The following is a 16,163-nucleotide window of genomic DNA, read 5'->3' as shown; positions in this document are numbered from 1 at the left end:
CGTATCAAGGTCGTTATTACGGCCAGAGGTGGTTGTTCTGGGTACTGATTTCTCAGGACCTATGCACCCAAATTGTGTGAAAATGTAATCACATGTCAGTTCTAGTATAACATATTTGTCCAATGAATATCCGTTTATCATCTGCATTCCTTCTTGGTGTAGCTATTTTAATGGCCAGTAGTGTATTTCGAAAGACCGAATTCAGTATTCCGGCCGTTGAAGAGCGCCTTACGTAGCGTCGTTATTATTTGACATTGTGAATAGGGAGAAAGGCGATCTCTTACGTTAAAATGTGTGGATGAAAATCGTAAGTCGAGACCGCAAAAATTCCTTTATTGATAACTAGTTTCAGCTCACTGACGGGCCACCTTGACTCAGGAATTTTATCCACACATTTTAAAAAGCGTCATACGGATAAAGAATTCAGTCTCTTTAGCAGCAAAACTAATGTCGTTTCCTGCGTGGTTCTGAACTGAACAAACCGACACAGTAAACAACAGGTTTCAGATTTTACCCTCGCTCAGAATGACGTGTGGTTTTCGAGATAAGTGACGTTGGTGTCAGAATGCATGTGCACCTCCCCACCCTACCTGCTTGCACCGCAGGATCAGGTGAGTGTGCAGATAAAAACAAGCGGCAGGAGGTCTCGGTGTAGTCGAGTCAACGGCGCCGTCGGCTCCCGCACATCAGCTCCCTGCAGAGGAGCAGCGCAAGGGCACAAAGGAACAGCAGCCATGGCGACAACACCTCAGGACAGCAGCGGTAAGTTCTCATGCAGCCGTTAAGCGGGGAGGAAGCTTAGCGTTTCACGTTAGATTAATAGCGTCATCGTCAGAGACAGAGAATCCGCCGTGACCTTGTTGAAGAAACCATCCCAGCATTCAACTCTAGCTATTTAGTGGAACACGGAACGTCTAAATCAGATGATCGGGCGGTGACTACCCCACCTCCGGAACATGTGTCAGTATTTCACTCTGTGGATCGGGCGGTGACTACCCCACCTCCGGAACATGTGTCAGTATTTCACTCTGTGTGTTACCTTGCTTTCTTCTAAATGGCGAGCACGGATACGCCACTCTCTGAAATGTGGTACACTGACCTTAACGGGTGTCACAGAGCCAGGACTAGCGTGTTGAGCGAATAGAAGGAAGACTTTGCTGAACATCTGGGCTGTAAGCAGCGTGACTTTTCTGGAAGACAACACAATAGTACATCTTGCGTCCCAACAGGATGTGGTATCTTATCACACTGATAACGAAAATGCACCGCTAAATCCTTCGTCAGACTTAACACCCCTGAAAAGGCAGAATTTGTTAACTATCTTCGGGCGATAGTGGCTGTGTTTTCATTTCTGGCCTCGAGTCTCTTTATTGTTTCTTAATATGAGAAGTTTTTCATTTGCGGATCTTGTGGAAAAAAAAAAAAAAACTGTAGGGCTTCTGTAACGATGCCGGCCGCGGTGGCCATGCGGTACTAGGCGCTGTAGTCCGGAACCGCGCGACTGCTACGGTCGCAGGTTCGAATCCTGCCTCGGGCATGGATGTGTGTGATGTTCTTAGGTTAGTTAGGTTTAATTAGTTCTAAGTTCTAGGGGACTGATGACCTCAGATGTTAAGTCCCATAGTGCTCAGAGCCATTTGAACCACTTTTTTCTGTAACGATATTTCGTGAAGTAAGAATGATACCATGTGGCTCCGAACTTGAAACACGTATTCTGGAGGAGGCACGACAACAGCTATGAACTGCATTCTATAAAAAGAAAGTGCGTTTAAAATTAGTTGCGGCTTTTGACGTTTGGCTGAATAGAGGGGGACGTGACGCCATTGCCCAGGTAACACCAATGGCGAGCCTGCTTTCCCTACCACGCCACCAACGGTTCGGCTGGTGAAGTGCATAGGTTGCCACACTATGAGTAAACAGTACCACGTGGTTTCACGCATCAGACGCATCGTCAGCTCTCGTTTAAAGTCGTATTTTCTGGCTTTGAACTGTTCTGTAGTCCTCGATATTGTGAACAAATGTTTTGTGTTGGCCTTGAATTAACAATAACAGTGCAGTACCTGAATACGGGATTTGCAATAAAGGTGCCGTCCAAGAACACGTTCACCGGCCCGGAAGATAACGTTCTGCTGCAAAACATTCCTCGGAATTCAACAATCATAGTGGACGCATAAAGCTCCAAAAATGCATTGGTGGAAAGTGGGTAGTTTGCTCTGGGTACAAAAAAATGTTCCGTGGTATCAAATTTAGCAGGTATGTGGCGAATTTAGTGAAAGTTGTAGTGTTGTACAAGCCGAAACTTCACGCTACCAGGTCGACGAACTGGCTAACGGTAAATGCCATAGTTTAATCAGGCTTTCTTTGAATCACGTTCATTTAAATCCGACTGACAGTATACGGGTCTAAGTGAAAAGTAATGTGGCAAAATACAACAAGAAGTTTACGCTCACCGAGACTGAAATGCTGACAAAAGAAGCCACTGCAAATGTTGCACGACAGGTCTGTTCTTGGGTTGTCAGCCATACCAATAAGGTAGTCGAGGAGACATTGATTCATGAAGTACTGTGACGAGTTTTGAGGAGTGCGTAACTTGTCTTGTTGCCATGTTAAAATCTACTTCTTTTGTTTGGAAATATTCATCTCACTAACATTCTAATGCAGCTGAAATTGTGAGAGAATCGTGAAATAGTGTGTGCACTAATAACTGAGTGCAAGTCAAGTCAGTAGTTTATGAAATGACCCTTTCTCAGTATAAAAATAAACGTGTAACTTCTTCACTTACATTGTTAAAAAACCCACAGCAGTTCTCCTTTCACATCTGTAGTCACTTGAATACAGCGGCAGATATGCAAGTTCCGCGTATAAATCATATGGCAAAACACTCTCGTCTTTGCACGCTATCATTTGCTAAAATGTTGTTTCGATATCTCAAACCAATTACGAGATACGAGGGATTTATAAACGCTTCATTCTCTCTTTTCCTTCTCCTTCTTTTTTTTTTTTTTTTTTTTTTTTTTTTTTTTTTTTTTTTTTTTTTTTAAAAATTACCCCACGAGTTCGTGACAGAAGCGCTTTATTTAGATTCCATTTTCTCGGGATTGGAAACAGACAGGGAAGTCGTTCCAAGTTTAAAGAATAATTCAATGTACTATCTACATTTAATACGAGGCAACATGTAACCTAACCCACACCAAACACAAATTCATAGGGACATCTATTTTTCATTGCAAGCTAAGAATTTCTTGCAGTAGTTTACCTGCTATCGAAATATCACAATAACTAGCATCATTAACGAAGTGATAGGCGGATAGGCGGATCATCACGAAGCTGACGAATTAAACTATAAGACGGGCGAGAATGAGAATTTATTACTAGGGTTTTTTTTTTTTTTTAAATCGTTTGAGAAAGATCGCAGATCGGCCGGCTTGCTGTTCACTCGGTCAAGCGAGCCTGCCAGGTTCCGCGCCGAGTAGCTCTGGCATTGTTGTACTGTGGCCACCTGCTGACAAGCTAAGCACATGCTGGCAAATACGCTTCCCTCCACTCGCTCCGTAATGCACTGTCAAAATTCGCAACTTATTTTAAGCGCATTATAGCTACAAATGGTTATGAAGACACATATGGGGAGGTACATGCCACGGTTGCTGCCGCCTGGGAAGTGGCCAGCTTGTAGGTAGCCTACGCTTGGCTGCACTGGATGGTTCACCACCCGGATCTGCCGAGTGCTGTTGGTAGGACCGTTGCTATTCACAATATACATAAATGACCTTGTGAATGACGTCGGAAGTTCACTGAGGATTTTGCGGATGTTGCTGTGGTATATCGAGAGGTTGTAACAATGGAAAATTGTTGAAATGCAGAAGGATCTGCAGCGGTATGACGCATGGTGCAGGGAATTGCAATTGAATCTCAGTTTAGACAAGTGTAATGTGCTGCGAATACATAGAAAGAAAGATCCCATATCATTTAGCTACAATATAGCAGGTCAGCAACTGGAAGCAGTTAATTCCATAAATTATCTGGGAGTACGCATTAGGAGTGATTTAAAATGGAATGATCATATAAAGTTGATCATCGGTAAGGCAGGTGCCAGACTGAGATTCATTGGAAGAATCCTAAGGAAATGCAATCCGAAAACAAAGGAAGTAGGTTACAGTACGCTTGTTCGCCCACTGCTTGAATACTGCTCAGCAGTGTGGGATCCGTACCAGATAGGGTTGATAGAAGATATAGAGAAGATCCAACGGAGAGCAGCGCGCTTCATTACAGGATCATTTAGTAATCGCGAAAGCGTTACGGAGATGATAGATAAACTCCAGTGGAAGAGTCTGCAGGAGAGACGCTCAGTAGCTCTGTACGGGCTTTTGTTGAAGTTTCGAGAACATACCTTCACCGAGGAGTCAAGCAGTATGTTGCTCCCTCCTATGTATATCTCACGAAGAGACCATGAGGATAAAATCAGAGAGATTAGAGCCCACGCAGAGGCATACCGACAATCCTTCTTTCTTTCCACGAACAATACGAGACTGGAATAGAAGGGAGAACCGATAGAGGTACTCAAGGTACCCTCCGCCACACACCGTCAGGTGGCTTGCGGAGTATGGATGTAGATGTAGATGTTGGTAAGCGGAGTCCACTCAGCCCTTGTGAGGCCAATTGAGGAGCTACTTGATTGAGAAGTAGCGACTCCAGCCACGAAAACCGACAACTGCCAGGCGAGTGGTATGCTGACCACATGCCCCACCACCGAGCGAGGTGGCGCAGTGGTTAGCACAGTGGACTCGCATTCGGGAGGACGACGGTTCAATCCCGCGTCCGGCCATTCTGATTTAGGTTTTCCTTGATTTCCCTAAATCGATCCAGGCAAATGCCAGGATGATTCCTTTGAAAGGGCACGGCCGAATTCCTTCCCCATCCTAATCCTATGAGACCGATGACCTCGCTGTTTGGTCTCTTCCCCCAAACAACCCAACCTACATGCTCCACCGTATCCGCATTCGGTGACGCCTACGGGCTGAGGATGACACGGCGGTCGATCGATACCGTCGGGCCTTCAACGCATGCTCGGACGGTGTTTTATAGGTAGCCTCCAGCTTTGTTTTGGGTGCTCTTACGGCAAGTTCCGGCACAGGGCAACTGCCGCCTGGATATCGTAATTACTTCGCTGTGCATTGCCACTGCAGAGACGGCCGCCGTCAGGCAGCATTGCCGTGTCTCGGTGTTGTGTAATATGCTTATGTGAGGCAGTGGAGAACTTCAAACAATGCGGCGAAAGCTGGACGACAGGCAATTGTCGGGTAACTCACTGAACTACTATTTGAGGTCTTTTTTTGTGTATAGTGCTTTTGTGGAAAGTTGGACGTTGAAATCAACACAGAGGAATTACTGCGACGCAGTAAAGGCGTGTGCCGTGGGGCAAGACTTACAGACATACACAAAGATAGCAACGTAACAACGAATGCTTAGGGAAAGGTATGAACAGCTCAAGTACGTACAGCTCTTAAACGAAGAATCTGAGTTCATAGGCACGGGAAAAAAGGACACATTGCTTAGTTGCATATTTATTAACATCGTCTACTGATTAGGCTCAGTCTACCAGATAAAGCTCTGTCGCCTTTTCATCATTCAGACTCAATAATATTCTTTTGAAAGCTTCTGGTTTCGTCAAATTGTGATAGGTATTGCTTTTCGCTACAAATAATCTCCGATACATTTAGTCTAGTGTTACATGAAAAATGGAAGAAGGTAGGGACAAATACTATTGTGTATAGAGTTACTGTGTAGATCTAGAATATCTGAAAAAGGAATTAGACGATAATCTATGCATGCCATTTTAAGAAGCATTAAGTCTTGAACGAAGGAGTTCTGGGAGGATCAGTTTCAAGCGAGACTATTGAATTTGATACAAAATTTTAAAACGCAAAAACGCTTGCCTGGTCAACTAGACACATTCGTTCACCGGAATGTGAACATTTTTACAACAGTTGTGAGAATTGCAACGTTTTCTGAAATTACGAGCGCCACAGCGTTTTCCCGTAAAGGATGTTCACTTGAGGTTATCAGTGCATCAGCGCATCCCCATAAACGAGGGTTGGAACTTTAATAGTGGCAACTATTTATTTACATCTCGTACAAAATAGGTACGTTTTCAAAGTTTTACTGACCTTCAAAGTGGTCACCAGCATTATGTTTAACCCGTTCCCAGCGATGTGGAAGTCGTAGGATACTCTCAGCAGTGCCAATTGTGTTGACAGTTCCAGCGGCGCGGTCTATTGCCCGGTGAATTTGTAGCAGCTCTGAAGCGAATGCCGTGAAGTGTTTCCTTCAGTTTTGAAATCGAGTTGAACTCACGAGGGCTTAAATCAGGGGAACGCAGTAGTTAGTATAGCACTTAGCAGCCCAATCAGTCAAACAAATCAGTAACAGCTTGCACTGTACGTGCCTGAGCATTGTCCTGCAAAATGATGGTCAGGTCCTGCAGAAAGTGTCATCACTTCTGTCTCTATGTTGTTCATTTTTGGAACACAACCTACGACCAGCTTTCTGGCCTGGACGCATGCACTAATTCGGTTGCAAAGAGCGTCGTAAAGCCGTTGTTTACTTGCCAGAACCAAGCTAGCCTACAACTGTTGTAACTAGTCCTTCACATTCCAGATGGTGGCTTGGGACACAGTTGACGTCTGACGTAGACATTTACGTTTTTCTTCGCAAAAAGATCTGGGATCCTGCTGGTGAAAGAAGTATCTCAGCACAACTCAGTTCATAGAGAAACGTTCCATGTGTAGATGACCACTATCCTGTTGGGAAATGGCACCATGGTACTATCGCATAAGAGGACAGAATGTCCGTAATGTACCGTTGTGCCCTTATAGTTCTCTCAGTTACTGCCGGTCGTGACCTCAAGTCATACCCACCGGCTCCCAACACCATGATTCCAGGAGTAACACTGCGGAACATCTCCAAAACACTGGAAGAATGAGGCGTCTCTCCAAGACGCTGCATAGTCGCCGATGATGATCATCTGGGATAATGAAAACCAATGTTTTATCGCTGGACACAATGCGACGTCATGCGTGAACAGTCCTCGCTTATCAGTGACGGCATCACTCCAACCACAGCCATTTGTATTATGGCGCTAATGGCAGACTCACATGGCATAAAAATTGCCTAGTCCCGCTGCTGCTATCTTCAGTCAGTGGTCCGGGATGACGCAGAATGTTGCAGGGAGTCCATTAATTGTTGTCGGACGACAGGTGTGGATGTGAATGAGTGTGATGCACCTGGTGCAGAGTACGGCGATCGTCCCTTGTGGGTCCGACGTGGTTGCTTGGAACCTTGGTTACAGGTATGCCTTCCCTAACATTTGCAAGCAGTATAACGTCGGGCCACTATCACCCCCGAATGCCCCCCGAAACTGGATATTGAACTATTCGATCAAGAAGCGGAGACCCACAATGAGGCCCCTTTTAAAATGTTTCATTTGATGATAATGCAATCTCACACGAGCACACGGCATCTCCATGTCTTTTACAGGGACCAACGTCTGAAGCTGTTCATAAGCGTTATACATTGAGGTGATAAAAGTATACCTCTTAATATCGTATCGGACCTATTTTTCCCCGGAGTAGTGCACCAGCTCGACGTCGCATGGACTCAACAAGTCACTGGAAGTCTCGTGCAGAAATAGTGAGCTATGCTTCCTCTATAGCCGTCCGTAATTGCGAAAGTCTTGCGGGTGCAGATTTTGTGCACGAACTGACCTCCCGATTATGTCCCATAAATGTTCGAAGGGATTGCTGTAGGGCGATCTGGGTGGCCAAATCATTCGCTCGAACTGTTGGGATTGATGTAAGGCGATCTGGGTGGCCAAATCATTCGCTCGAACTATCCAGAATGTTCTTCAAATCAATCGCGAACAATAGTGTGCTGGAGACATGGCCATCGTCATCCATAAAAATCATTATTTGGGAACATGAAGTCCATGATTGGTTGCAAATGGTCTCCACGTAGCCGAACATAACAGGAGTCAGTGCATCCCTTGTAAACACAGCCCACACCATCATGGAGCTACCACCACCTTGCACAGTGCCTTGTTGATAATTTGGGTCCATGGCTTCGTGCGGTCTGCGCCACGCTTGAACCCTGTCATCACCTCTTACCAACTGAAATCTGGACTCATCTGACCAAGCCACGATTTTCCGGTGGTCTACGGTCGAATCGATATAGTCACGAGTCCAGGAAAGGCGCTGTAGGTCATGTCGTCCAGTTAGAGAAGGCACTCGCATCGGTCGTCTACTGCCATAGTCCATTAACGCCAAATTTCGCTGCACTGTCCTAAAGGATGCGATCATCGTACGTCCCACATTCATTTCTGCGGTTATTTCAAGCAGTGTTACTTGTGTGTTAGCACTGACATCTCTACGCAAGCGCCGCCGCTCTCGGTCGTTAAGTGAAGGACATCAGCCACTGCGTTGTCCGTGGTGAGAGGTATCGCCTGACATTTGGTATTCTCGGCACAGTATTGACACTGTGGATCTCGGAGTACTAAATTCCCTAACGATTTCCGAAATGTAATGTCCCATGCGTCTGGCTCCAACTATCACTCCGCGTTCAGAGTCTTTTAATCGCCGTAGTGTGGCCAGAATCACGTCGGAAACCTTCTCAAATGAATCACCTGAGTACAAATGACAGCTGCGCCAGTGGACTGCCCTTTTATACCTTGTGTACGCGATACTGCAGCCATCTGTATATGTGCTTATTGCCATCCCATGACTTTTATGACCTCAATGTGTACTCCATCAGGCCTATTAACGACATTGAACACGAAAACAATGCACCATGGTGGCCGTTCTGCCTGTCACAGAGAATTGCAACTCTAATAATTTGCATACCCGCCAGTGGTCTGTAAGTGTACCAAGTTACGCTGACATCCTACCATATCATCTGGGTGCTTCGTAGATTTTGTGAGGCAGTGTTTTTCTTTCTGCGGCAGTTACAGGATTTCTGATTGTAGTTTTGACATTCCATGGTGGTTTAAAAACCTGTAATTTTTGGTTGAAAGTGATCATCCGTTCAACGCTGTAACGCTTTCGCTGATATTATTGCTTACCTAATTAAAATACAACAGGCACATTTTCAAGATGTATACAAAAAGATAACTTCCAGCACCACAATTTCTGCCTCATCATGTCACTAAGATATACACAAGAAAGTTATACGGTACACAGAGCAAACAAAATTACGTTGAAAAAAATAGTCAGGGAGAAGGAATTAGGCATCATTAAGGGACTTCCAGTAGCTAATGACCTCCCCAACTCAATGATAGACAAAATGAAGAAATAAATAGCAAAAAAATAAAGATCTTGGCTTTGTAGAAGAAATACCGTAACTAAATGTGTGGCCAGCATATTTTCTGTAAGTAACATTCTTTAGAAAATAGCAAATCTACTTAGGTCGCCTAATGTGGAATTAGCTTTCTGCACAAGCAACAATCTTCAATAGTAACTAACACGCACTCTAAGCAATTATAGACATAATATTCAGACTCAGTAATATACAAAATTGCATGTAAAAACTGCTCAGGCTACTACAAAGGAGAGACTAGCAGGTACTTTCATACTGGATACATTGAATACGTCGACTGTTACAGACATAACCAAATGACAAAATCGGTAACATATCAAAAACACTGGACACCTATTTAAAACCATAGAAGAAGATCTTACTATACTCCATCACTTCCCAAAATCACATACAATGGATTTAAAGGGGAGATGGAAATTTTTGTACACCACAAAACAGTGGGAAGCGTTCTCATTGACAAACTAAATAGTGAACGGTTAATTTTTTCAGACGTTACTCCTGTATATAATAATTGTAGGAGATTTCATAAATATGTCCACTTCCTCGCAGCCTCTACTCAATATTTGCAGCAAAATAGAATATAAAGTGTAATGGATAATATAAAAGTCAGTAACAGTCAGTAACGGTAAAACAAAATTTATAAGTGATAACTTTATGTAAATAATGGAATTCGCAGAAAATGTAACACCTCGAACTATATTTAAACTCTTCATGACACTTTCAGCCACATACCGCAGGTGCAACGAAGACCTTCCTGCGGCATTTTCTCTGGGACGTGTTTTATCATCCACTATACAGTCCGGAGTTGGATCCCTCTGATTCTAATTTCTTGGCTCACATGAACAGCCGCGCTGTTTGAGGCGCCATGTCACGGATTGCGCGGACCCTCCAGCCGGAAGTTCGAGTCCTCTCTCGGGCGTAGGTGTGAGTGTTGTTCTTAGCATAAGTTAGTTTAAGTAGTGTGTAAGCCAGAGACCGATGACCTCAGCAGTCTAATCCCTTAGGAATTCACACACATTTGAAGATTTTCACATGAACCGTTGGCAATGTGGACAACATTTTTGCACAGACAACGAGCTGCAGACCAGCCTAGGGAACAGGCAGCTGACTTCTGTGACGAGAGTATTGGAAAGTTAATACCATGCTGTCACCAAAGTCAAAGTCGGAGTGACGACTATGTGCGGTATCACGTATTGATAACACCCATGGGCATCACAGAGTTGGCAACGGAATTACAAATTTCCGCCGGATGCCGATAGCGGTTATACAGGATCTGGCGGACCCAACGGTGTGCTCCCTCTGAACCACGCCTTCAGCGGTTCCATACCATGAGCGCCGCCTGCCGCCGCAATGTTGGGTGGCCGGTGACAACCACATGCACACTCGCACTTGCAGCCTCTTCGCTACTTTATACTACGCAGACGCCACCTAGCAGCGGCTCTGACACCATCAATAGTGCTTTAATATAGAGAGACTCATCCTTGTAGACACTGAAAGCTGGACTCTATCTCTTACTGAATTTTTTGTAATGAGTTTTCGCACGCTTAGACAAATACAAGTTAAGTAAATCTTCTGTTTACTGTGTTGACTTGTCCGCTAAGCAATTCTGCTTCTGCCCAGCTTCCCTACAACAACAGTTGCCGCAACACCCTGTAGCCCACCTCCACTTAGCGTTGTGTGTAAAATCCTACACACTACTATGTAGAGACATAGTTGGAAGATGTAGCTAAATGTTGCAAATAAAACACAGTTTTTATTTTTTCTATTGTTTCCGTTTGACGACTGATCGGAGGTTCAAACAAAATAGCCCCTGCAGTAAAGAGACAGCAACGACACTTGCCATGTCATTTTATGCGCACTCTTTAAAATTCAAATGCGGCAACCTGTTGGTGCTGCATAAATGTTTTTCTTACTGCTTGATCGACACAAGTGTTGCCTTTTTATAACTTTAATAGCTTAGTGTTCTCTGTTTAGGTCGTGCAGACAATATTGTCTGCACAGATTTTTATTTTGTTTTTCTTTAGTCGAATTTTTATGTTGTTCACAAATTGCAGACTTTTTAAATTTTTCATGCTAAATACCGAAACCCCCCCCCCCCATGAACCATGGACCTTGCCGTTGGTGGGGAGGCTTGCGTGCCTCAGCGATACAGATAGCCGTACCGTAGGTGCAACCACAACGGAGGGGTATCTGTTGAGAGGCCAGACAAACGTGTGGTTCCTGAAGAGGGGCAGCAGCCTTTTCAGTAGTTGCAAGGGCAACAGTCTGGATGATTGACTGATCTGGCCTTGTAACAATAACCAAAACGGCCTTGCTGTGCTGGTACTGCGAACGGCTGAAAGCAAGGGGAAACTACAGCCGTAATTTTTCCCGAGGGCATGCAGCTTTACTGTATGACTACATGATGATGGCGTCCTCTTGGGTAAAATATTCCGGAGGTAAAATAGTCCCCCGTTCGCATCTCCGGGCGGGGACTACTCAAGAGGATGTCGTTATCAGGAGAAAGAAAACTGGCGTTCTACGGATCGGAGCGTGGAATGTCAGATCCCTTAATCGGGTAGGTAGGTTAGAAAATTTAAAAAGGGAAATGGATAGGTTGAAGTTAGATATAGTGGGAATTAGTGAAGTTCGGTGGCAGGAGGAACAAGACTTCTGGTCAGGTGACTACAGGGTTATAAACACAAAATCAAATAGGGGTAATGCAGGAGTAGGTTTAATAATGAATAGGAAAATAGGAATGCGGGTAAGCTACTACAAACAGCATAGTGAACGCATTATTGTGGCCAAGATAGATACGAAGCCCACACCTACTACAGTAGTACAAGTTTATATGCCAACTAGCTCTGCAGATGGCGAAGAAATTGAAGAAATGTATAATGAAATAAAAGAAATTATTCAGATTGTGAAGGGAGACGAAAATTTAATAGTCATGGGTGACTGGAATTCGAGTGTAGGAAAAGGGAGAGAAGGAAACATAGTAGGTGAATATGGATTGGGGAACAGAAATGAAAGAGGAAGCCGCCTTGTAGAATTTTGCACAGAGCACAACATAATCATAACTAACACTTGGTTTAAGAATCATGAAAGAAGGTTGTATACATGGAAGAACCCTGGAGATACTAAAAGGTATCAGATAGATTATATAATGGTAAGACAGAGATTTAGGAACCAGGTTTTAAATTGTAAGACATTTCCAGGGGCAGATGTGGACTCTGACGACAATCTATTGGTTATGACCTGTAGATTAAAACTGAAGAAACTGCAAAAAGGTGGGAATTTAAGGAGATGGGACCTGGATAAACTAAAAGAACCAGAGGTTGTACAGAGATTCAGGGAGAGCATAAGGGAGCAATTGACAGGAATGGGGGAGATAAATACAGTAGAAGAAGAATGGGTAGCTTTGAGGGATGAAGTAGTGAAGGCAGCAGAGGATCAAGTAGGTAAAAAGACGAGGGCTAGTAGAAATCCTTGGGTAACGGAAGAAATATTAAATTTAATTGATGAAAGGAGAAAATATAAAAATGCAGTAAGTGAAACAGGCAAAAAGGAATACAAACGTCTCAAAAATGAGATCGACAGGAAGTGCAAAATGGCTAAGCAGGGATGGCTAGAGGACAAATGTAAGGATGTAGAGGCCTATCTCACTAGGGTAAGATAGATACCGCCTACAGGAAAATTAAAGAGACCTTTGGAGATAAGAGAACGACTTGTATGAATATCAAGAGCTCAGATGGAAACCCAGTTCTAAGCAAAGAAGGGAAAGCAGAAAGGTGGAAGGAGTATATAGAGGGTCTATACAAGGGTGATGTACTTGAGGACAATATTATGGAAATGGAAGAGGATGTAGATGAAGATGAAATGGGAGATACGATACTGCGTGAAGAGTTTGACAGAGGCACTGAAAGACCTGAGTCGAAACAAGGCCCCCGGAGTAGACAATATTCCATTGGAACTACTGACGGCCGTGGGAGAGCCAGTCCTGACAAAACTCTACCATCTGGTGAGCAAGATGTATGAAACAGACGAAATACCCTCAGACTTCAAGAAGAATATAATAATTCCAATCCCAAAGAAAGCAGGTGCTGACAGATGTGAAAATTACCGAACTATCAGCTTATTAAGTCACAGCTGCAAAATACTAACACGAATTCTTTACAGACGAATGGAAAAACTAGTAGAAGCCAACCTCGGGGAAGATCAGTTTGGATTCCGTAGAAACACTGGAACACGTGAGGCAATACTGACCTTACGACTTATCTTAGAAGAAAGATTAAGGAAAGGCAAACCTACGTTTCTAGCATTTGTAGACTTAGAGGAAGCTTTTGACAATGTTGACTGGAATACTCTCTTTCAAATTCTAAAGGTGGCAGGGGTAAAATACAGGGAGCGAAAGGCTATTTACAATTTGTACAGAAACCAGATGGCAGTTATAAGAGTCGAGGGATATGAAAGGGAAGCAGTGGTTGGGAAGGGAGTAAGACAGGGTTGTAGCCTCTCCCCGATGTTGTTCAATCTGTATATTGAGCAAGCAGTAAAGGAAACAAAAGAAAAATTAGGAGTAGGTATTAAAATTCATGGAGAAGAAATAAAAACTTTGAGGTTCGCCGATGACATTGTAATTATGTCAGAGACAGCAAAAGACTTGGAAGAGCAGTTGAATGGAATGGACAGTGTCTTGAAAGGAGGATATAAGATGAACATCAACAAAAGCAAAACAAGGATAATGGAATGTAGTCTAATTAAGTCGGGTGATGCTGAGGGAATTAGATTAGGAAATGAGGCACTTAAAGTAGTAAAGGAGTTTTGCTATTTGGGGAGCAAAATAACTGATGATGGTCGAAGTAGAGAGGATATAAAATGTAGGCTGGCAATGGCAAGGAAAGCGTTTCTGAAGAAGAGAAATTTGTTAACATCCAGTATTGATTTAAGTGTCAGGAAGTCATTTCTGAAAGTATTCGTATGGAGTGTAGTCATGTATGGAAGTGAAACATGGACGATAAATAGTTTGGACAAGAAGAGAATAGAAGCTTTCGAAATGTGGTGCTGCAGAAGAATGCTGAAGATTAGATGGGTAGATCACATAACTAATGAGGAAGTATTGAATAGGATTGGGGAGAAGTTTGTGGCACAACTTGACCAGAAGAAGGGATCGGTTGGTAGGACATGTTCTGAGGCATCAAGGGATCACCAATTTAGTATTGGAGGGCAGCGTGGAGGGTAAAAATCGTAGAGGGAGACCAAGAGATGAATACACTAAGCAGATTCAGAAGGATGTAGGTTGCAGTAGGTACTGGGAGATGAAGAAGCTTGCACAGGATAGAGTAGCATGGAGAGCTGCATCAAACCAGTCTCAGGACTGAAGACCACAACAACAACAACAGGGGTGGAATTTCGAAAAATTTCTTCTTAAACGACGTCTGCAGTATAAGATCAAGAGCTCTCCAAATTTCAAATTTCTGTGCTTAGTGGTTTGGGCTGGGCGATGATGAGTCAGTGGCTGAGTCAGTCAATCCGGAGATTGCTTTTTATGTACAGAGATTAGAATGTGTCTTTACATGGCGTAAAGTTATTAGGCACTATTTGTGACATCTCAGTGATGCGTTTGTTTCCAGCAACTCAGCCAGTGATTTACTAGCAGAGAGAAATGATGCGTGTAACCATCTCAGATGAATGAGAACTGGCAGTAAGCGTCGACAAATAGATAGTGTTTTTACATCTCTTGTGTTCAGTCGTTTTTAACTAATCTTTTTTCCTTCTCCTGAACTTTCTGAAAAAATTGATTGTGTGGAATATGCAGTGCTTTTCCTTAATATTATATACAAGATGTCTGTTTTTCCGGACTTGTCCGAAAGATCAGACGCCACTTTGTTCCTGCAACTACTATGAAACAAAACACAAAGGAATTAACGACATTAGCCGCCAGTGGACAATGATTTAAATCAATGAGAAAAGTTGGAAATTTTTGCCAGACCTCGTTGAATACGCGGGTCTTCTGTTTACTACGTAGCTGCGCTGGCCACTACACCATCCGGACACAGTAATCATTGTAAACGCACGGACTACCCTAGCACGCCTCCCGGCAGACCAAAATTGTCATCTTGTCCATACACTACTGATGTAGTACCGTTTGCCCTTTACTCTCATTACTCGCAACATCTCGATGATCCCTGTAACAGTTAGGCGCTCAGTTGATCATCCCCACCGAGTAATGGGCACGAGGCAATACATCAGTAGTTTGTGGATAAGTTGATATGAGGCGTGCTGGGGTAATCCATGCAGTTGCGATGACCACTGTTTCCGGATGGTGCAGTGGTCAGCGCATCTGTCTAGTAAAGAGGAGACCTTTCTTCGAATCCGGTCCAGCACAAATGTTCAACTTTCCAAAATGGTTCAAATGGCTCTGAGCACTATGGGACTCAACTGCTGAGGTGATTAGTCCCCTAGAACTTAGAGCTGGTTAAACCTAACTAACCTAAGGACATCACAAACATCCACGCCCGAGGCAGGATTCGAACCTGCGACCGTAGCGGTCTTGCGGTTCCAGACTGCAGCGCCTTTAACCGCACGGCCACTTCGGCCGGCTTCAACTTTCCCCATTGATTTAAATCAATGCCCATTGGCAGCTAATGTCATTAATGCTGATTTTTGCTTAATTTGGACCGTTATGAGATTAGAGGAAAGTTCAACAATGATTCACTTCACAGCTAGAAAGTAGGAAACAGAAGGTTGGTCTCCAGTGACAACAAACAGGGAAGAGATTTGAATGTGATTGGTGTCATGTGAAGTGGATGGTGTCACAT

The 16,163-nt window shown here is 43.8% G+C and overlaps 1 protein-coding gene across 1 annotated transcript in view; it reads left to right on the top strand.

Moving 5' to 3' along the window:
• Positions 1-569: 569 nt before the first annotated feature.
• LOC124788619 (sialin-like) overlaps positions 570-16,163 on the top strand; it is a 79,125-nt gene continuing 63,531 nt past the window's right edge. Inside the window, exon 1 of the mRNA XM_047255888.1 lies at positions 570-762. Coding sequence (XP_047111844.1) covers positions 570-762 — 193 coding nt within the window. The remainder of the gene's footprint in view (positions 763-16,163) is intronic.

Source organism: Schistocerca piceifrons, chromosome 3 (assembly GCF_021461385.2).
Source record: "Schistocerca piceifrons isolate TAMUIC-IGC-003096 chromosome 3, iqSchPice1.1, whole genome shotgun sequence".
Lineage (NCBI taxonomy): Eukaryota > Metazoa > Arthropoda > Insecta > Orthoptera > Acrididae > Schistocerca > Schistocerca piceifrons.
Note: the sequence above shows the minus strand (reverse complement) of the source record. Positions and strands in the feature narration are given on the sequence as shown.